The 22,946-nt window shown below is 40.5% G+C and overlaps 2 protein-coding genes and 1 long non-coding RNA gene across 4 annotated transcripts; all 3 read left to right on the forward strand.

The window, feature by feature from the left end:
- Positions 1 to 4: 4 nt before the first annotated feature.
- LOC103391031 (protein FAM53C-like) lies at positions 5 to 2,490 on the forward strand (the record flags this gene model as incomplete). Its single annotated transcript, XM_008327146.2, has 3 exons — positions 5 to 17; positions 106 to 938; positions 1,549 to 2,490. Coding segments are annotated over 3 exons (1,098 nt in total), but the record flags the coding sequence as incomplete, so codon positions are not given.
- Positions 2,491 to 3,471: 981 nt separating this feature from the next.
- Positions 3,472 to 15,146, forward strand: ctbp1l (C-terminal binding protein 1-like). Of its 2 annotated transcripts, none has more exons than XM_008327122.2 (11): positions 3,472 to 3,712; positions 5,306 to 5,357; positions 5,849 to 5,990; positions 10,669 to 10,823; positions 11,228 to 11,372; positions 11,478 to 11,684; positions 11,955 to 12,169; positions 12,501 to 12,631; positions 12,727 to 12,854; positions 13,120 to 13,237; positions 13,371 to 15,146. In XM_008327122.2, the coding sequence occupies exons 3-11, from the start codon at positions 5,930 to 5,932 to the stop codon at positions 13,552 to 13,554; spliced, it is 1,344 nt and encodes a 447-aa protein (XP_008325344.1). In that variant the 5' UTR covers positions 3,472 to 3,712; positions 5,306 to 5,357; positions 5,849 to 5,929; the 3' UTR covers positions 13,555 to 15,146. The 2 variants fall into 2 exon arrangements, with proteins under 2 accessions (XP_008325344.1, XP_008325345.1); XM_008327123.3 differs by lacking the exon at positions 3,472 to 3,712 and adding an exon at positions 3,770 to 4,221.
- Positions 15,147 to 18,181: 3,035 nt separating this feature from the next.
- On the forward strand, positions 18,182 to 18,694 carry LOC112488146 (uncharacterized). Its single transcript, XR_003051924.1, has 3 exons — positions 18,182 to 18,360; positions 18,457 to 18,515; positions 18,646 to 18,694. It is a non-coding gene; the product is annotated as an uncharacterized LOC112488146 (long non-coding RNA).
- The last annotated feature ends 4,252 nt before the right edge of the window (positions 18,695 to 22,946 follow it).

Raw genomic sequence — 22,946 nt, forward strand, 5'->3', positions numbered from 1 at the left:
TGGTAGGTCGAGACAAGGCAAGTTCATTTTGTATAAATCATTTACTGTCGCTTCTGCAGTTTCAGCGGGCAGCTCTCTCTCATGTTACTACACTGACATTTTCAGAAACCACTTTAGCCACAAGCTCATCATCCAGAGGGCAACCTCCAGATGACTCCTGTCGACTTGGATCCTTATGGCCCCCCCCTCACTCCAGAGAACACCTCAGGAGCATGCATGTTTCCTTCACCGATGAGTCTCTCCAAACATCTCCTCCGCCACCCCCTCCGAAACGCCACTGTCGGTCCCTTTCTGTCCCAGAAGACCTGTTTCAATGCCGTTCTAACTGGCATCCCAGTGCATCCAAAGTTTGGACACCTGTGAAACGTGGCTGCCAAAGTAGAGGGGCTTCTATTTCAGGCTCGGCAGTTAACGCGTTTCCACTTTGTGCTCACAGTTCCTCTTTCACCTCCTCTTCCCTGAATTCATCATCTAGTCCGACCTTCTTTAGCCTAGCACTGTCCTCTGACTCCCCACTACCATGGAGTTTCTCCTGGGACCCCTGTGATACACTGAAGGGAGCCTGCTCCACCTCCTTTGCTACTCCTTCGTCATGCTCCTCTTCACCTGCCCCGCTGATTCCTCACTCAGTACTCCAGCGCCGCTTCTCCTTGTCACCTGTGCACATCCAAGACACTCAAGTGGTGCTCCGGCCCCCTCAACCCTGCCCTGCTTCTGCTCTGGCACAAGGTTCTTCTGGCAGTGAACACCCAGCCCTGTCTCAGTCTCCCACATCAGCCTGCAGCACCCCATCCTCCTCCAGGCGTAACATGCGTCCAGCGTTGCCACGATGCCACTCACAGCCCTGTGACATGCGAAAACCCCGCTTGAAAAGGCGCTATGATGCAGATGTTCCCCCCTACACTAGACCGGGCTTGGACTTTGGCAAGATGACACAGGTGAGACAGACAACTCAAGGTTATGTAAAGTGTAACTGGGGCTAAATCCCATTTATTTATCTGGTTATTTGAGTTCTTAGGTCATGAGACAAATGAGGTACAAATGATTTCCATAATTTCCCACAGAGTAAATGGTATCATATGTCTTGGCTCTGAGTGTAGGTCAAACAATTTCAACAACCATGGTTATATTGGATCTCCTTTTTCTCTGCTCGCAGTTTTATACTGATGTTTAATATATCCCTGATCAAATTCACAAGATCTGAGAGCCCAGGTCGGATTCCTGCAGCCTAAATGACACCTTGATTAGGTGATCTTTTAGTCAGAGGTTAGATTTTAGGGCAATTGCTAACAGTCAAACCAACGACTGAAAGTTTTATACACTGTCAGAATGACATGCACTAATAACTCCCCATCAATTTCGTTTTTCTAATGCAGTCTATACATGTCATTCACCAACACTTTGTGAATGTTTATTATGTAGTCATAATGTATTTGTTCTATAAATTAGTAACCTTTGTGTGATGTATAATGTTCAAAATTAGACCAAGACCTTTTCACCATTTTCAAATTAATTAACACTTTTTTTTTTCTACCCCTATTTGTGTAGATTGGTAATCGTGACAGTCTGTTGTGTGGACAAGATAGCTGCCAAGCTCCACTGACCCAGGCAGAACAGGTCTCCGCTTTCTCCCCTGCCGACTTCTTGGGACAAGTCAGCATCGGACCACTGAGTGAGAGTGAAGAGGAGGATGAAGAGGAAGAAGATAAAAGAACATGGAGTGCGATGGCTGAGGGCCAAAAGACTGTTTTTGAACGAGACTGCACAGAACTGGACTTGAACCTCATAGAAGAAAACTGACCACTTGTTGCTTCCAGCGTCTTAGGAGCATCCTTTACTATGTTAAGCACACCGGAACGCTTTTCTGCGCTCTCTAGGCAGAGTCCTTGGAAACATGCTAATCACCTAAGGCTTACATTTAAAGGTTGTAATCGAGAACCAACGTTTATAGTTATCCAATATCAAAACTACACAATGATTGTAACCATTGAGAGCTACATTTCACAATGTCAGTGCCTGCCAAAGCAACACTCCATGGGGAAATGTGCATGGACCAATAGGCAACTTTTCAAGCATTCTTTTTAGCTTAAATTTCACAATGGTAAATGTCTTAATTCATCTGTTTACTATTGATATACCTCTAATATGTTGCATATCTCTATCAAAGACCATTTTAACTGCAGGTATTTGCAGAATATTTATTTTGCATATAAGTGGCACAGGCTCCTAATTTGGCAAAAACATTTTAATTTATATGTTTTTAACCACACTTAGATTGAACTGTCTTGCTTTGACCTGAAAAGCGAAACATTGTTTACTAAATTTCTCATTCATATACACAGCCCAAATTAAAATAACCACACTTCGGGGTGTAACAGTATAGAACACCCACCCATACTTGCCCAAAGAACATTACTTACTTTGTTTTGACTTTGTGGACCAACATTTCATTGTAAAAATGGAATATTTTCCCCCAGAAAAAGAAAAAAAAATAAAAAATGGAATATTTTCCCCCAGAAAAAAAAAAATCATTTTAATGTTCTTACAATTGCTTGGATTAAAACGTACCATAGCCTTGCTGATGATGCTGTAAACTGACCTTGCCTTAAGCATAAACACAGATTCTACGGCTCTGGTGGTCTTTTTACAGCCAGATAATTTTATTTTGATCTTCGTTTGTGCTGATTCTGGTAATTTTGAGCAGGTAATACATGCACTACAATTATCAGTTAAATAACTGAACTGATGCTGCAGCTGGACCTAATAGGGCACAATGAAATGTACTGTACAGTGGTTTGAGTGAGTACAGATGTTGAGACAATGTTCTGAGTGAAAATGGTGGTGACGTGACTGTTGGAGGCCAAAGGAAGTGATTTTTCATGTAATTTCAGATTGAATTATTGCTGTTGCACAATTTCTTGAAAAATAAACTTTAATAGAGAATATTTCTATTCCAACACGTGTCTTGTGCATTTGAATTAAATGGAGTTTTTGGACTAAGAAACTTATTGTGTTTAACAAAAAATAAGTCCAACCTCCTAAAGTGCCTAAAATGTACCCAGTGGTGCTTTTAAAACTTTAACCATATTTGTTGAAAAATAATTAAAACATTTATAAGCCTATAATTAAAAAGAAAATACAACTAATCTATAAGAATAGATTAAAAATTAAAGTGATGAGATGGGATTGTTTGTTTTTTGTGACATCTAGTGGTTGGTGTGAATACTTCAGATTTATTTGAAAATGCAACAATGTCTGACTTGGGATTTATAGTTACAGATACTCATATATACACTTATATTGATGTTATGTTCTGATAATATGTTGTCTTGAACAGAAATGAGCTCAATGTTAGATTGTTGGTCATAACTTTAAGTATTCTGAAATGAAATAGAATGTTTGACATAATGCATTAGTTGATAAAGTTAAAGTACACTTGTAAAAAAGTTTTGAATCCCTTTCGAAACAGTTACAGCAGACAGTGAAAACCGTGTACTTCGTGAGACTCCGCCGTGGGAGATGAGGGCGCTCCTTCCAGGTCATCGATGCTTTTTCACAGGCCGCCTGCTTCCCCTCGGCACCACCGCCGCCACCACACCCCCAGCACCAACAGGCCACTTCCTCTTTTGTCTAATTTCATGGCGATCGGGAGAAAGGGAACGGCACCGACGCACGCACACTGTCTCCGCACTCTCCAAAGAGTTTTATCGGGGTAAATAATCCACACATTTTCCAAGATTCCTACATTGGATTTTTAAAGTACTTATGCTTGCATTGGGTCATGTGGGAGATTCCCATGTCACTGTAGAATGAAACATAATATTTTTCTCCAGCCTCGGGATCAGATGTTTCACATTGTAGCGCCACTCGCAGATAACAGATCGGGTGTAATGAGCTCCCGCTCCGCCTGACTGTGCCACACACGGCGCTAACCCTGCTAACGTTAGCAGCAATTACGCCTGACATGTACAACTTTTAAATGGTTAATGTTATTGTATGTTCCTCAGGTGAAATTTTAGTATATATTCGTTCACATTTGGAAATTAAGTACATTTGAATTTAAGTATCGATTTGTTAAAGTTTTTTCCTTGTTTGTGTTTGGGTTAGCGAGCTACCATTGGCTAACTAGCAGAAGAGCTAAGTATTTGATTAGCGTTAGCCCTAATCGCGACTTTGTCGGTGTTCTTCAAATGAATGATTACAAATGAAAATGCTTGTGTGGTAAGTTTGTCACACGACGTCTGTTGTATAAAATTGTAGGAATTTTAGTGTATCCACCATTCATTGCAAAAGACTAATTCTCGAAAGCTTTGAAAACGGTTAGCTAGCTTCCAGGCTGGACAGTTAACGGTAAGTTGGCCGCTAACGAGGGACTCACGTTTTTATCCTCTAGTTGCGTCTTTCGTGAAATATCATCGTGTATACATTTACACAAGAAACAACTTTTTTGTGCAAGTTATTGGTTTGTCTTATTGTGGATGGTAAATTCAACAAACGTCATGTTAAACGACATAAGTATGTAAAGTTTAGTCATCAAATATCTGTCGCTTCTAAAATAACTCGCATTACACCTATAGAGAAGTTTGCTACTTAGCACTTTTTTTTTTCCTTTTGTTTTTCTTATTATACTTTCAGATAGTAAATATGCCTGCCCCAGTTCCTACAAGACTCAATTATACTTTCAGATAGTAAATATGCCTACAAGACTCTACTTTCTGGAAACACAGTCAGAGTAGAACAGTCTACAAATAATCCCAGTTGATATATCTTTTTTTTTTCACATTTATGTGTGACAGAGAATGATTCAAAGGAAAACAAAAATGCATCTGATGAGAAAACAAACGAGATTAAAGTAGAGTTGATAGCAGTATTTCAACTGAGATCTGAGCTAATGCCGTTGTCACTGATTCCTCGAATAATCCTTTAGGTCATGGTCACAACAGTTGCTGTTGCAACCGCAAGGGTGTGACTGTGGAAACAAAGGCAGTAACACCTTAAAACTTTTGTTTATCTTGAGTTTTGTAAAAGTCATCACAGCAATTATGTTTGAATGGAATGTGTTCATAGATGTTTCTTCTTTGTACAAATTCCATTGGAAACTACATTACAATGTTTCACAGTATAGTGTGTACACCACATTTAATTCTTCATTAAAATGCCTTAAATGGAGGGAGTTAAATAAGACATGAAGGGATTTTTGATTGTGCGATTTCATATTTGCTGTAATAATCCGACCTCATTCTGATATGCTAACGGCCACTTTGTTGTCACATCTGTACTTATATCCTTATTTTTTTGTTTACAGTGTAAACTAGGTTGTTAAGCCTGACTGACACAAATTACATCATACCCTGTGGGTGAGTTTTTCATTTTTACTTGTTTTTCTTTTACCAAGAAGAATTGAATTTGAAGAAATTACATCATTACATGGTTCAACTGTAACTACACATTTTCTTTATAAAACAAAATCTGCCCAAACTGTACTGGGAATTTTTTTGGAATAGCGTTTTTTGAGAGCACATAAAATGAGGCTTTTATCTGTTCCAATCTGTGAACTTAGAACTTCTGCCGATCCACATTGTTTCATTTTAACCATTATTAGCAGGTTTAATGCTCGCTTCTTGCTCATACAAAATATGCTAAATGTACATGTCCGTGTCACATAAATGCTTGTAGTCTAACAAACAAGTTGACACCTGATGTGAAAGACACATTTCAAGAATAAATTAACTGAGAGATGGACATATATATGATAGATGGAGGAGTTGAGACTTAAATGGAAAATATGTAGAGAAATAGCTTTATTTTTGTATTGAATCAAGTGACTGATAATTGTTTTTATGTGCAGGAGAAATTCAGTTCCTTTCACTTGAGGCGCTTCACATCACTTGGATCTGATCTTCTGTCCCAGGTTAAGACTGCGTAGTCTATGGCGCTGATGGACAAACACAAACAGGTCAAGCGGCAAAGACTTGATCGTATTTGTGAGGGTAAGTTAATACAATTTTTACTAGCTCACAAATCCACAAAGTTAATCAAAATGTTATGTGTTGGTTTTTTGTTACTTGTATCTGGTCTTTCACAAAACATTTAATACAGTTAATAAAACAAGATCAATAGATTTTGACAAAATCAAGTTTCCTCACTGATATTTCTCCTGATAAAAATATTTTCTTTTGTGGGTTTTTTAAACTTTGACCCTAACTCCTAGAGTGATCAAAACATTTGTTCAGCCATTATATCCTCCAGGAAAAATGTAAAGTAATACTAGAAAAAACCCAAATCTTGCTCTTGCAGACACTAAACGTGCCTCATTGAAACCTTTTTGTATAATTTTCAGCAGACTTTGTGTTTACCATAAGCCTTGACCTTTCTGCGTGTGATTGTGGCGTTTGAAGTTGCTGATGGTCCTTGGTTAAATTACACACTGAATATTGTTGCGAAGAACTTCCTGACCTTTCAAAAGAGCATGGAAATATTTGTCATTTTTTGTAATGAAAATTGCTGTTCTCACTTTAAATGCAAAAGCAACCAAGGAGTTGTAGTACTTAGAGGTAAGGGTAGAATTTATGAAAATAAAAAATCACGCTCCCACATGTGATCATAAAAAAGCTTTTATAATGTATTCTTGTGCTTTGTTGTACTGTTAAGCTCTGCAGTAGATTATAGCAAAGAAAGGATTTAGTTAAGATTAAAAAAACATTTATTTTGTAATAAATATTCTTCAGTTGCTTATAACAGTTCACACTTTTTTTTAAATAAATCTTTTTATGAAGTAATGTATTATAATCACTGTTGGTTGGAATTTCACCATAGTAAGTGATGTATAGTGTCAATTTTATTATAGAATATTATTTTTTCTCAAACCCTCCCTCATTGCATTTTAAAATTAAGAACTATAGTTGGCAAAAAATAATGGTTTAAGAACTTGCTTTGACAACAGGCGCATGGAGCATAAGTTTGTTCTTACATCCAAATAGAAGGTATTCTCAGTGAAGTTCTGACAAACTGGAGATCAGACACAATGGTTGACTAAAATGGAGGGAACTGTCTGGGAGCTTCTCAGGAGACGGGTGAAAGAGAGAAGACAAGGTGAAGGGTCATGGGGCAGGGAATCGGACCAGCTGTCTCTTTAAAAACGATAACAGTCTAAACCAACCTCGACCTCAGCCTTGGCTATGCAGATGAGGTTAGTGTTGGTTGGCTGGCCCCCAGTGGAAACGAGTGTGATTGGAGGTTGGGCATGGGGGAGGTGCTGGGCGTGGATGACAGCTGGGATCTGAGAGAGAGAGAGAGCGAGAGAGAGAGAGACTAGGAGAGAGAGCGAGAGAGAGAGCGAGGGAGAGAGGCAGTAGAGCAAATGCGAGAGAGGGAGAGAGAGGAAGACAGACTGGCTGACTTCATAATGCAAGGTTAGGCCCGATATTCATGTGTTTTTATTTTATAATGCGTTTTTAAATGTTGTGTTCTGTTGAAGGTGGATGAGGTGTGTAATGGTTGGGGTGTGTTGCTGCTATATGTGTATGGTGGGTTTTTTGTGCGAACCATGTATTGGTGCTGTACTAGCATTTGAAAGGAACAGAATAACCCAGTGTTGGTGTGTGTGTGTGTAGCTGTGTCTGGGTGGAGTACTGCTGCTGCTTGCTGCATTATCATCGTTTTCTGCCCCTCCCCCCACACCTCTATTCCTCCAACTGTGGCCAGAGGGAGTAAGGGGAAAGAAAGAGAGGGAGGGGGGAGAATGAATGAACCGCTGAATGAATTGTATTGTGTTTGCAGCCATGCTTGTGCTTGGTAGGCTCTAGGTATGCCACTGTCCTTTACTCATATTACTGTTTGAAAGCCTTTTTGTACGTTTCCTGAAAGACAGACTCAGAGTGTCTTTGTAACCGGCTCCTCTTAGGCTTTTTAACACAGTCAGATTTTCTTTGTGTGTTCACTGTGACTGCTGTAGGCCTGCTAGCTTCCTAAAGCTATTTGCATTTGGAGCCACGTTTTTATCAGAACCCCCAACATGGTGCTTCTCTATCTTTTTGCCTGATTACATGCACTGGGAAACAGTCAGACATGGGGAAGTGTTTGCAAATATTTGTTTTCCATCGGGTGCTATCGGCTAGCTCCCCTCCTCTGCAGTCCTACCATTGCCTCCTCCTACACTACTGTGTTCAAGTAAATATACCAGCTAAGCACACTCCCACTTCAGGAGACAGAACATACACCTGCCACACAGCAGGGATAGACAGTGTTCCAATGCATGTGTATGCACATGTCCAAAAACTACTAAAAGGAAATGAAGCAAGAGAAAGATTGGACATCAATGCTTATTTTACTATCAGTGGTGTTTATTTTAGTTTTCCGTGTGATATAATAGTAATTTGCTGTGGTGTGACAGGTAAATTGCCACGTGTGTTGTTGTTTTTTTTTTTGCCAGTTTGAGGAAGTGATGGTATGTTCAAGACCATCTTGTACATATAGTCCGAAATGTAGTTCAAGACCATCTTGTACATATAGTCCAAAATGTATATGTATGTATGTATTAAATTTAAGGTATAGACAAATAGAAGAGGAGAGAGAAAGAGAGACTCTTCCAACCGGGAAAATTTAGGTCATGACTCAGACCCCCTGATGAACCCCCGCCACCTCCTTTCCTAGACCAGGCAGTTTTCTCCACCCTTCCCCCAGACGACACGCGGCATCAACCCCCCGAACCCTCTCCAGTGAGTGGGTGTCTCATACAGTAGGCAGGTCAAGTTCCAAGAATAAAAAACCCAATTAGAAGGGCCATGGAATTAACCACATTTTGACGTACACCATACCAGGGATTTAAGCAGAACAGAGATATATTGATGGAGGAAATTGTGCAACTTTTCATTCGGTTTAAACCTGAACAGAAAATCCCAAAATGATTAAAACATCCTCATTTAATTTGGATCTACAGTGCATAAAAGCTGATGCTTTTTTGTTTATGTTGTCACCATGCAGGACTAACTGTCCGTTCTGTTTGGAAAATATCTGAAACGACTTATTGTATTTTTGTTTTTGTTTTTACAATACAGCTCAATTGCAGCAGTTTTCCTCAGCAGCAATGCTTGCTAGTTATAATTTCTCTATGCCTGCTTGATAGGTGCAATTGTTTCTTCACTGCTAACCCAATGTAGCACATTGGTCCCACAGTCACATTAATATAACTAACATGAAATTGATTCCAGATTAATTTTTTTGGAAAATTTGATGGTCCAGAGCTAAATAACACACAGACCATGGTATTGGACATACTCTGTTCTCCAACAAAGATAGTTACGCATTAGATTTAATTGAATACCCTTCATAATGCTGCTGAAGATGTATATATTCATGAGGTCAAAGTGAGTTAATATATGCTAAAGCATCGTTGCAGTTGACCACAATAACTCTAGTCATGTGTGAAGGGGGATTTTGTGTGAGGCGGTGATGACTTGCGTCACAAGGGGTCGTCTTGATAAAGGAAATATAGGCTTGTTGAGTCACAAAGCTCAGGCTGAGTATTTAGGATCTGAAACACAATTGACCGCAACATTATGTGACATTTACAGGATGACTGAAGTGAAAGGTACAGTGAACCCAGTCAAATCTGCTGAGTTTCTCATTAAGACCATACATTTCTCACTCTGGCAGAGAAAGCCACCGTATTGAATTGTACGAACTAGTACAAGATTTTACAGTTGGCATGTTAGTTTTACTGTCTTTTTGAAGCATGTGAATATTGCCGTCCAACTAGTTTAACCTAAACATAAAGACTCTGCTCCAACTAGTTTAACCTAAACATAAAGATAAAGCATTGTTTTCTAGTGAAAAATTAAATGTGAATTAAAATAGAAGAGACAGTGCACAAAAGAGAAAGCTCGGCTTCTGTTTCTTAGAGAATTTGAAACAGACAAAAGAAATGTGCTTTAATTTTCTTTTTAAATAAAACTTGTTGTCAGTCTTTGTTAGACTCCTGCCTCCACAGATAACAATCACAAAATACCAAAAATGCCTGAGATAAGTCAGTTTGACATGAAATAGAAAGGGTATCTTGCACCAACAAAGTCCAACAAGCCAAACAGAACAGTATCTCAGAGTGGGTTTCCTAAGATAAATAGGTCCTAGAACAATATCTGAGAATTGTATTTGACCTCCTAAACACTGCACTGTTCAAAAATAGTCTAAATATAAGGCTTGAAGCAAAATGTTGTTAGAAATAGGCAAGAAAGACAAAAGGTAATATTCCACACTACAAAGACTGTACTGAAGATAAGGAAGTCGAAGTGTCAGTTTGTCGAGTAGAGCAGGGAGTGGGGGGGGGGGTCACAAATGACTGTTTAGAACCTAGAATTCAGGAGGTTCTGTCATAGTTTGTGGCTGTCTTTCAGAAAGTTGCTGATGAAGGATTTGATCTAACCTATCTGTGTCTTAACCAATAACAGGAGTGTGTCATATTTTTGACATCTAAGACAATATTTAAATTATAATTTTAGACACCTTTTAAAATTACAATGACAGTTTAATCTTACCTTCATATCTTGGACTTTTTTTTTTCAAATTAATTTATCAGCATTTTCTTTTTATCTCTGTGTGACGCTTGTGTCATTGGCTTAATTCATCTCCACACGTAGGACCTTATACCTTTTCTCCCTCTTATGCACACAGGTATCAGACCCCCCATCCTGAACGGGCCAATGCACCCCCGGCCCCTGGTAGCTCTGCTGGATGGGCGCGACTGTACTGTGGAAATGCCCATTCTTAAAGATGTGGCAACAGTGGCTTTCTGCGACGCCCAGTCCACACAAGAAATTCATGAGAAGGTACAGGAGCCACTGTTTTTAACCACACCTTAACAAAACAGACAGGGGTGAAGTATTTATTATCCAGAAACTGATCTGTAATATTTTATTGTATGGTAGTAAATTATGAGTTCACAAATTTCTTCATGACGTGATGATCAAATGTACTAAAATGTAACTAAGGCGTTTGGCTTTTTGTCTTGTAATAATACTATTTTTTAAATATAGGTATAATTTCTCTATTTTAAAAATCAAATACAATTTGTTGAAACAAAAATATTCAGCTATTGCATTAGCGGACAAAGTAGTAAAGCTTATACTCTTACCTAGACTTTTTGAAAATATAGTTTGTCTTTGTGTCTATCTGTTTTTAACTCTGCTGCATTTTTTTGAAAAGATTGTTACAATACATGTGTTCTTTTTAGGTGTTAAACGAGGCAGTCGCTGCCCTTCTCTACCATACCATCACTTTGTCCCGAGACGATTTGGAAAAGTTCAAAGGCCTGCGTGTAATTGTCCGGATTGGCTCAGGTTTTGACAACGTTGATGTTAAAGCTGCCGCTGAACTCGGTGAGCCACAACAGGAGATGCACAAAACTGTTGACAGTTTCCATCTTTACCAGTGCAGTTGAACTGTATTGCTGAATGTTTTCCCCTCTTTACTCCTGACTACAGGTATTGCTGTCTGTAACGTGCCAGCAGCTTCGGTGGAGGAAACAGCCGACACTTCGCTATGTCTCATCCTCAACCTCTACAGGCGAGTCACCTGGATGCACCAGGCCCTCAGAGAGGGAACTCGGGCCTCAAGCGTGGAGCAGATTAGGGAGGTGGCAGGAGGTGCCGCTCGTATTCGTGGAGAGACGCTGGGAATTATTGGCCTTGGTGAGTGAAAGAGATGGAGAGGGGTGGTTAGATTAGCCAGTGATTTTTGTTGCCAGAAATGTAAGGCATGCATTTGATTAAAGATCGCGGTACACATTGTTAAGTCATGTTTGGACAATGATTGTGTCAAATTGATTCAGAGTGTCAGTTTGTCAGCTGGCAGTTGATGGTCAGTTATGCAGATGTCTCGTGGGACCTGTGTGTGGTTTCTCTTGTTCTAACAAAGACGCCTTGGCTTTTAATAACATCACTTTTTTTTTTTTTTTGCAGGGCGTGTTGGCCAGGCTGTGGCCCTCCGGGCAAAGGCATTTGGGTTTGGTGTGATCTTCTATGACCCATACTTACCGGATGGTGTGGAGCGTTCACTAGGCCTCCAGCGCATGGCCACGCTGCAGGACCTGCTCATTCACTCAGACTGTGTCTCTCTGCACTGCAGCCTCAATGAGCACAACCACCATCTCATCAATGACTTCACCATAAAACAAGTGTGTACAGAGTAGACCCTGCATCTGCGTAGCACAATGTGTTTTGACCTTAGTTTTTTTCAGTAAGCCATTTAATTTGAAATCATCATTGAATTAAGAGTAGCATTTATTGGTAAAATACAGTTATCTAATCAAATCTAATGTAACTTTAAAGCTGGTTTAAAATGTTTTATGTTACATTATAAAAGTACCATTACATGTGTACTGAAGCAGTTACTGGTTTCGTAGAGGGACATTTTTCTTTGTGTTTACCTCCATTTTTGTAGAGAATAATATACGATAAATTACTATAAAATATTTGAATGGTTTTAACTTTTGTATGTTGCTACAGATGCGTCAGGGAGCTTTCCTTGTAAACACATCAAGAGGCGGCCTGGTTGACGAGAAAGCGCTGGCTCAGGCCCTCAAAGAAGGACGGATACGAGGGGCCGCCCTCGATGTTCACGAGACAGAACCCTTCAGGTAAACATGGTGAACTGCCCGTGTCAACCGAAGCATATACACAAATATTAACCAACACACCTCATTACTTTGGGTTTTTTTTTCCATCCTAACAGCTTTTCAACAGGACCTCTGAAGGACGCCCCCAACCTGATCTGTACCCCGCACACATCCTGGTACAGTGAGCAGGCATCTATGGAGGCACGTGAGGAGGCAGCCAGAGAGGTTAGGCGTGCCATAACAGGTAGGAAATTAATAGAAAGTGACACATTAAAAATGGTTTCTTCCAACCTGTCAATATGTCAAGAAAAGAGAAGAGAAAATATTTCATGTTCTCGTTATTGATCAGTACCATGAGTTGAGTTTTGGAAAATTTTTGTTCTCGTTATTGATCAGTACCATGAGAAATTTAAAATATTTAGAAATTTGAAGCAGAGAATTTCCCATGTTGTCCACATATTGTGCCCGTATTAGTTGACTTTTGCTGACATGGTAACTTTATATTGTAGGGCGAATCCCTGACAGCCTGAAAAACTGTGTGAATAAGGAGTATCTCATGGCAGCCTCTCAGTGGCCCAGTATGGAAGCAGCCACTGTCCCTCCGGAGCTCAATGGAGCCACATACAGGTGGGTTGGATATAAAGATCTAATTGGCTGGTGAGGCTCAGTCTGAATCTATCAAAAATCCATGAGACTCTTTTGCTGTTGCTGTTTTTCTGCTCACTGCTGTTAAGTTCTCTTTTTACTTCCTGTGTTCCAGATTCCCCCCCGGTCTGATCAGTGTTGCAGCAGGGGGTCTCCCTGGGGCAGGCGCAGGGGTAGAAAGCATGGTTTCTGGCTCTCTGCCCCATGGCATCGCCCCCGTCTCTCACCCTCCTCATGCCCCCTCTCCGGGGCAGCCCATTAAAGCTGAAGCCGACAGAGACATACCCTCTGATCAATAGCCCCACCTGCCACTGCCAGCACATTCCATCACCTATGGAACCCCCCAGTCTCCCACCTTCCAACATCAGACACAGTCCCCCCGACTCCCTGGTTTATCAGGCAGCAGCAGTTTGACCTGATGTGGATTTACAGTCTTGTTTTTCAGATCACACAACCAGCCCAGGAGATACATCCCGTGCCCCCTTCATCTGACCCACAACCCATCAGAACACACACCCAGCAACACACACACTACCCAAACTTCCTCCTCCCTTCCTCCCTCCACTGTCTCACAACATCAGCAATAACTCTGCTCTCAAGGATTCAGTGATTGGCTTATTTCCTGAGTTGGATTTGTTTTAATGGAAATTTGATCTTTTGTGGTTCTAGATGTTAATGTTTTGTTTGTAAAGAGGAAAAAAAAGCATTTCTGACCTGAGGCCTGTCGGCCTCCTGCCTCTGTTTGTCCTTCTACGACTGTGACTATGAGGTGCAGCGGCAGAAAAGTTTGAAGCCCTTTTTGTACATTAACGACTCATGTTACTGCTTACACTTTCTTCTTCTTTTTTTTTTTCCCTCTGTCCTCTCCTCTCTCCTTTTAGCAGCACACATCATGACTAGTACGTCCTAACCTTTTGTCCTCATTATGTCTTTAACAACACCTTCGGTCCAGGTTGGCTTTAAGTGTTACCCCCGGCAGGTAGCTTGCTCAGCAGAGAGATCCGTAGTGATGGCAGTTTGAAGATTTCAGAAGTTGATGATGGAGTGAGACAATAGATCCTTTATTTTGTTCTGCTGTGGTTGGCCAGATTTATATGATCACCACTGTTTTTGTTTTGTTTTGTTTTTTGACACAATTTACCTTGTGGGTTATGTGGGAAATAAAATTCGAAACATCGCGTCACAGATCATACATTTCTACTTTCCCAGAGCCACAGTGCTTTTTTTTTGGTCTTTACACATTGTCCACACTGTACCTCGCTACGTCACGGCCATTCTGCACCAGCAGAGGGCACTGTCTACCTGCTTTAGAGCTGAACACAGTAAGATACAGGTTTAACCGTTCAGCTTTTGGAGCAGGGGCAGAAACACACCACACTGCCAACAACACGGTCTCATTTCACCAACCACAACCACCGTGACTCTGCACCCACTCAAACTCTCATCCCGCTCTTCACTATCATGAACTTCATCTACCAACTCCTGTAAGCAGAATAAGACAGTAAACCACCCTTTAGGAGCGAAGGGACAGTGTTTCTGTCTTCTGGCGTTATTGAGAAAAGTGTTGTGTGTGTGTGTACGTGCATGAGCTGGTTGGTTTATGCTTTCTATTTCCCCCCATCTTCTCTGCTATGATAACAGCAGTTGTCTTTCCAAAGGAATAAGTCCCTGGGAGTAACTCTTTAACGCTGTTACCCTGGTGTCAAGGGAACACCTTTCTAGTACCTCAGTAACAGATATTGAATGTACCGTGCATACCCTTATATTTTTTTGTACAGATTTTTTCTAGATACGTCTTTACTATTCTTTACCAGAAGGGTTGTGAAATTGTAGCAGCGATTCCATTACATTAAAAGTTGCCCCATTGAATATTGATTTAAAAAAAAAAAATCCCATCTGTGTAGGTTTGCGTTAGGCCACCTTTATACTCAGGCTTGAGAAACCAGTGTCCTTTAGCTTCATATTTTCCTTTTCCATTGTGTAGAATGGAGCACAATGCTGGCCCCACTCTTAGACTTTAGACTGTAGTTGCTGTGTTTGACCTCCGTCTTACTGGCTAATTAAAAATGAGGGACATAAAAAAACAGAAGTCTGTCTGATGGTCTTCTAGTTCTCTTTAATGATAGGAATAGTAGTAGGTGCTGTTTGTTGCCCCCGCCCCTCCTCCTTAATGTCAAGCTGCTCACTTTGTCTCTCCTTAGTGCATGTGAGGTAATTCTTGGGGGGGAGGGATCCTTTTAGCTAAAATTTGGTGTCATCATGATGTTCCCCACTGCTTCCCATGTTCTCATTCTCTCAGCTTTTTTTAACCTTGAATTGCCTTGTTGTTGTTTTTTTTGTTATGTTTTTGTTGCAGTCAGTTTCCAGTGATGTACAGTTTTCTTTTTCTGCCCCCTTCCCTTCAGTCTGTGAGATACGGAGCATGTCCTTGTCCTGAGATGCTAGGCTCCTCCTGTCATGTGACGAGTATATATTTTTTAAGAGATAACCCCCATAGTCCAGATTGAAAAGCATTATAGTAATCTTTAAAATTCTGCTGTTGATGATTATATAAATATATTTTTCTCAGTTCAGCAGTGCACTGTTATAAAAACCCAGTCTGTTTTAATGTAGGATTTAATTTTTATGGATATGCTGTCTGTGTTCTACATGTTGTACTGAAACATTTCAGAGAAAAGAAAAAAAAAATCAAGAGATCCCTCACCTGGTGATTCCTTTTAATATATATGTATATAAACTTTGTCTTATACCATAAGTCCTCTCCCGCTGATGTCCTCCGGGCCTTACTTCTTCTCTCCCTGTTAACGTAGCTGTTATAGAACGTCGCCATGGAACCACTCACTGCCTTAATACAGTTGACCAGAGCAGGTGAAGTCAGGAGACACACCCAGAGCAAGCCGCAAAAACAAGAGAAGCTCTCCACACCCCCAGAGTCTGAAATCGGCAGCACCTTTGGATTTCTATAGTGATGAACCACGTTGAGCCTTGTGAAGTCTTTAGGTTTTCTTTTTTCCAACAAACGTGTGCATTCTCAATGTGCATTGCTCTTAATGTATTTTTATTTTCCCTCCCGTCTGCTTTTAATAGTCAAGTCAACCCTGCAGTGTGTAAATCCCCAGGCCTATAGATAAGCACAGTGTGTACGCTCACAAAGCCGCAGCTGATATTTCACTCACGGGTGTGAGAATGTCGCCGTCCCTCCCACAACCACCACCACTGCCACTCGGAGACGCTTGAAGTGTCTCTCAGAGTGAGAGGGCAACGCGGACACTGGTGTGGTCTTTCTAGGAAGGACAAAAAAAGAAAAAAGCAGATTTTCTCCAGTCAGAATCGGTCACTTTTTCTCTCAGGGTTCAAATGCACACATATCCTTCAGCAGTCGCCCTCTGTCTCATGTCCCTCATCCAGAGTTTTCCCTCAGTGTGTAGAACAGCCTGTTTTGTTTTTTTTGTTTGTTTTTTTTAAGAATCAAGCTCCTTTATTCCCGCCTTTGTGCACAGGTCTGAGCTTTTTTTTTCTTGTTTTGCTTTCTTTTAGCACTGACATCTAACCATCTGACAAAGAATGAATGGATGAAAGAATGGGTGAATGTTTGGAAGTGATCGCGTGTAATGTTAAAATTGGTAAATGTATTTTTACAACGTGAACATGTTTGTTTTCCCACTCACACTCATCGTGAATTTCTTTTTTTTTTTTTCACCAGACTGCAAAAACAAAAATATTAAAAAAAACTGAAAAAAAAGTTCCTCGTGTAACTAGGCTCTTAAGCTTTATTTTGTTTTGTTTACTTTTTTATTAGAAACAATCATGTTTGTGATGGTAACTTCAAATGGTAAACTCCACACCGTATTTTAATAAAACCTTAAAAAAATAAATGCTTGCTGTTTTTAATTATTAACCAACATTAATTGCTAACTAAAAAAAATTCACATTTAATATCAGTAAGTATGATACCCTAGATGGGTAGTTAAACTAAGAACCAGCCTGTGCATGGCAAAGAGCGACCCTAGTGTAAAATGTGTTTGCTTTATTATTAACATTTCAATTGAAATATTTGTTCATTTAATTTAACTTTTTTATCTATAGTATTATTGTGTATTTTTTTAAGTCAGGAAAAGTATTTTTGTTTTCATTTTCTTCAGGCATAAAAAAGTTTTCTGCAGAATTGTATTTTATTTTAACCAGATAACCCATTCCAGAGCACTTTGTTTTAACTCATATTAACAAGTGTCAAACTGAAACTACTTTGAAACACTTAGGGCTGTAATAGACAAACACTTGAAATACGCCTCACACACTAAACACAGAAGATTTATTTGGTTTTAGAGAAGCCTAACTGAAAATGTTATACAGAGAACCCCCACCAGGAACATTTTAAGGACATTTTCCTCTCATCTCACCCGAAATTTGTGACTGCACAGGGAATACTTTTTGTTTACTAAAGTCTTAACTGGAAGATGTTTTCATGTGAAAACGTTTCATTGTCTGACTGTTGTGGTAGAGAGTGGATGGGAGATAATTCCATTTGACGTAATGTTGTGATTACGCTCCACTGCTGGAGGCTGTGGACTCGTGTTTACAGAATTGTTTGGTACCACAGTTTGTCAGCTGTTTTTGTGAAAACAACAAGTGATGATGTTGTGCCAGGAGAGACACAGTTTTACAAGTGGGGAGTACGGGAATGGGGGATTGTGCTCAGGCCCACGGGGCAGAATGGGGGGCGTGGAGGGGGAGAATCAACAGCCTTAAAATTGGTACCACATGCACATAACCTGCAGCCTGCTCTTAAAGTGGAGTCAGACACTAAAAGCAGAAGTTTACTGACTGGTGTCAGCTAATGAAGCCATGGCTAAAAACTGGGGAGGGGGGTGACTGTATACATGACTGTATAGTATGACAGTATATGTAATCATACTATGAATTCAACGCTAAAATTGTCACTTCTTCTCTCGTCAGTTTATGGCACAGGTAAAATCCACTGAGTTTCCAGCTGCTCTGTGTTCATCAAACCCAGAGTTCTTTGGGCCGTTTCCCGTCACGTCACGTCACCCTGCTCCGTGCCTCCTGGACTGTTACACCAACTACCTTCATGTCCATAAATAACGGTATTCCTTCATTTTTTTTCCCTCTCTTCTGACACATATTCAAACACAGCATATGTTTAAACCATCTCCACCGTCTTCCCTAAATTTATGTCCCAGTTCGAGACAGACGATGCAGCAGGAGCAAGAAATGATGTCTTTCAATTTCCACACCTGAGGTGATTACATTACCCACAATACAACACATCCACCATCATTTAATTTTAATCATACGGTACAGCTTTGTACATACAACACATCCACCATCATTTAATTTCATACGGTACAGCTTTGTATTTTGTTTTTCAGGACAAGAACCTCAAAAACTGGAGCGGGGACCTCACACTGTACGACAAGGGTGAGTCAAAAAGTTCTAAAATTATTTAAAAAAAAATCGTTAAAAAGTTCTAAAATTATTTTTTTAAAAATCTTTACATGTTTTCCGTAAATGTCCAAACACATCGTCCTCACTTGATAACGTCCCCCCCGCTGTCCCCCAGTGCCCCTGATTAAGACCTTTCCTTTTAGGAGCTCTCTTAGTGGGAATGTGTACAAGCAGAAAATAGCCCCAGTAGGTGGTAGTCTTTCAACTCAAGAGAAGCAGAGCTGCTTTCATAGGTCGAACAAAAACTAAAATTTGATGAGGATTATCTGAAAAACATATATAACATAGTCGGAGGTGTACAACACCACGGAGCAGCTGGAGATCGGTGCTGTGGTGCACTAGCAAGTGCAGCAAGTGTGTTACCTGGGTGATGAGTCTAGAGCAGAGTTTCTTTAGCCTCTTTGGATTAGCGCCACACTTTGGTTAACCATGTTTAAACCACTGACGTGTGCTTGATGCTGCTTGATGAAGTTTATGAGGTGCAGTGGTTCCCAAAGTGGGGTTGGAGCCCCTTTTGGGAGTCACAGTTGTTGCGGGGTGTTCAGCAAGTCAAATTAATAACTTTAACTTTTAGTATTTTTTTAAATTAAATTGTTAAATTAAATAATTCTTCTGGTGCGAATGTCTCTTGTGGTGTTGAAGGTTGCAGACACCTGGTCTTACCTTGTGGCCAAAATGTGTTTTCCTCCTAATATTTTGACGTTTTATTTCGTTCTATGTTTTAACGTTCAGAGCTCCAGTCGTACTGGTTCATGTCATGCCAGCCACTCTCAAGGTCACGGCCAGTTGACATCTACTCTTACATAAGCGTGTGTGTATAACTTTGTGGGTGCAGGAGGCCCAGGAAGTGAGCGGTATTTCACAAACCACCTTCACGCACACACTTCAAACAGCGTTTGCTCCGTTTATTTCAAAGAGGCATTCAGGAATGTGCAACTTAGGACGGATGGACGAGCATCGCGGTCCTCACGCTGCCGTATCCCATCAACCTCCATGCTGTGCAGCCGGGTTTTTATATTTGTTTGTTCAGTTTCAGGAGAAGGAAGTTGAGAAAGAGGTGCAGTGAACGCCTCATGGATTTCATCAGGTCAAAGCCGTAAAGAAGCAGCGATGGTTTCCACGCTGCTGCCCGGCTGCTTCAGATTCCCTTCAGTTCAAAGCAGTAGAGTCAGATTCAAACATTTTTAGGCCTTTTCACTACCAGAAAAACACAATAACAATTATGTTTAGAATGATGGAGAGACATAATAATAAATAAATAATACATTTATAAAAATACTAAAAAATATTAAAACCAGTGAATGAATAAATACTTATTTAAAAAAACAAAAAATCTCTAATTAAAACATTAAGTTAAATGAAATTAAATTAGACTAAAATGAGGTTCATTTTATTCATCTGGGTCAGACCGTTTCCTTGTGGAGGTGTACGGCTCCACCTTTACCTGTACACAGTTAAACCTCGGAGCTCTGCACACTTTAGTGAAGCGAGTTTCATATCCTTTTTTTTTTAATTTCAAGGCCTCGTCCTAGTGAATCAAAAGTCATGTCCCAACAATCATCAGGGAATGTAACGGACATGGAAAAACAACATAATCAGGGAGTTTAGAGCCTCAGTGGGGGGAAAGAGCAGCCTGACAGATCAGGATGTGCACGTTAACATGTCTCAGTGATGGATTGGTCTCCTGACGGACGACCTGTCCCACTTGGAGGGATTGAACTGCAGAGCCCGGAGTCAAGTGGATAAATATTTGTCTTTGGAAAAATAAAATATTATTCCAGCCACTGAAAGACTGCGTCCTCACAGTATTTCCTTAGAAATACTGTAATTAGCAGTAGTGTTTGTATTTATTTGACCAGGGGCCTGTAATGTGGAGCGGCTTTTATTGGCACAACAAATCATATAGAAAATAATGGACATGCTCGTCTGAAGCCAGTACATTGGACATGTACGGATGTGGGTGGAGACTAATCTGAATGGACCTCCGTTTGAATGGAAGTCTATGGTAAAATGACCGTAATTTGACTTATCGCTGTCACCAGGATTTTTTTTCTGATGTTATATTTAGTTCAACGTTAGGGCGCCACATGGTGGGAGAGTGGTTAATGCTTTTGTCTGACAGCTAGGAGGTTACTGGTATGATTGGTGGGAGTTGATAGTTGTCTTTGGTGCTTGATGGTTCTAACGTCCTGCGTTGAGTTCATTGTTGAGTGTAAATGGTTGTTTGTCCATATATAAATATATATAAATATAGACACACTGGATCTTTGATTCACCGTGGCTTATTCTGTCAGGGTACGATATGATGCAAAATTCCACATGAAAATAGCAACAAATTATAAAAACAATGATGCGAAATTCCACATGAAAATAGCAACAGATTATAAAAACAGAGAGAGAGAGAGAGAGAGACTAAATGTCCAATGAGGTAATTACGTGGCCGTTAACATTAAGATGTAACGGTACACGTGCAAAATGTAACGCAGTTACAAAGAGCTGTTGCTCAAAGGCACTGCAAACTCAGTGACACAGTCAACAACAGCTCTGACCTTCAGCTGAGCAGAAAGTTATAAAATCATCAGCAAAACTATTCGATCCTCCATTTCAGCCAAAAGAAATTAAATGAAAAACAATAGAATTTATATCCAGAACGGTGCATATTTAGACAGGACTTCAAAAATATTTCGGTTTAATTCGGGGGTATAAATTCAACATTATTTTTTGGTTTTTCTTTGGGAATCATTACGGCAATTCAATCTGCACCTCTGCGCTGCTCTGGACGTTCACTTTCTAGTATCACCTGTCAACAGCTCATCCAGATCACTGGAAAAACCCGAGTCATTTTGGGCTCAGGAAACCTGACAGTGACAAAAGATTCGACTTTTTCTGCGACTAATAAAGGGCAGCAGATGTTTTTGAGGATCAGAGGGAATCACTCTGCTGTCTGCTTGTTATTTTTCCTCCTTTACTTTATTAATACTGGAGCTGCGTTCACAGTCGATGTCGCCCATCTGGTCCTAATGCGGTCTCTCCTCCTGTCTGTGTGTCTTTGTGGTGATGAAACCAAGACACTGGAGTTGGTACAGTGGCGGCCTGTGATTAGCTCATGGTTTCGCTCTCATTGCTCCACTCTCTTGGCTCGTGTAGCGCTGACGTGAGCACGTGATTGACAGGAAGAAAACCAGTGAATATCTGGGAGATTTACGTCAGTCAGGCGACCTGTGGCTGGTCTGCTGCTGTATCTGGTGTCCTCTGGTGTGTGTGTGTGTGTGTGTTACCTCATTACTACGTCTCCTGCTGTAAACACTGCTGCTATCACAGGGTGCAGTTCTCTGAAGCCTGCTCTTAACCAGGAAATAAAGAGATTTCTGGGGCTCTGCTCTGAGTCAGGATAAGTTCTATCAAAGCAGGTTTGATTGAGCTTACAGAGAGACTTTTAAGGTCAAGAATCCAATTCTTTGGCCAAAAAAAAAAAATCTAATAACACAAAGTTAAAAAAAGAGTAAATGATAATGCAGTTGTTCCATCATCACTTGAACCTTGAACATTTCCTCCTGTTTGTTGCGCCCCAACTGTCACGTCTCTGCGCCCCACCAGCGGGGCCCGCCCCACACTTTGAGAGGCACTGGGTTAACGCATTGATCAAAGTAATCACGGAGTTCCTGCAGAGGTTTCTTGCCGGCGGGTTTTGCCAGTGCTGCGCCAAATTTTTTAGAACTTCCTGTGTGCACGTGCACATGCACACCTGTGTGTTTGGCAGCCACCTCCAGTCCATCTGGATCCTGAGCTGATTGTCATTAATTAGCAGACAGCAACACAAGAGTCTGGGATTTTTCCTCTAACCCTCTTTTAAGTGCGCGGAAAATGAGACAAATAAACAAATGGGAAACAACGGCTTTGACACGTTCAAGGCCACAGATGAAGAGAAAAAGTACACTTCACAGAAAAACAAACACAGACGTTACACATGGTAACCGTAAACACTGAAGGTAATTGTGTCATGTTATCCTTTTAGCATGCGTCCTAATGGACATTTGAGTTGTTCACAGGCTGCAGATACTTCCTGCATGTAACAAATAAAACACACCACGCAGGCCTGTGTTGCCTTCAAAGGAAAATAAAACTGAATGAAAGACAGACGGAGGTTTTATGTTATAAATCATAAAATGATAACCATTTGATTTTCTTTTTTGACTCTTTTTTTCTTTCTTCTTTTTCAGCCACA

The sequence above is a fragment of the Cynoglossus semilaevis genome, chromosome 15 (genome assembly GCF_000523025.1).
Source record: "Cynoglossus semilaevis isolate Cse_v1.0 chromosome 15, Cse_v1.0, whole genome shotgun sequence".
NCBI classification, from domain to species: domain Eukaryota; kingdom Metazoa; phylum Chordata; class Actinopteri; order Pleuronectiformes; family Cynoglossidae; genus Cynoglossus; species Cynoglossus semilaevis.

What these genes read in the sequence shown, in the direction of transcription:
- ctbp1l (XM_008327122.2), top strand. Translation starts at nt 5,930, where the DNA reads ATGGCGCTGATGGACAAACACAAACAGGTCAAGCGGCAAAGACTTGAT. An exon ending in ACTTGATCGTATTTGTGAGG is followed by an intron (nt 5,991 to 10,668) that starts GTAAGTTAATAC and finishes TTATGCACACAG; the next exon opens with GTATCAGACCCCCCATCCTG. An exon ending in CACGAGACAGAACCCTTCAG is followed by an intron (nt 12,632 to 12,726) that starts GTAAACATGGTG and finishes CCATCCTAACAG; the next exon opens with CTTTTCAACAGGACCTCTGA.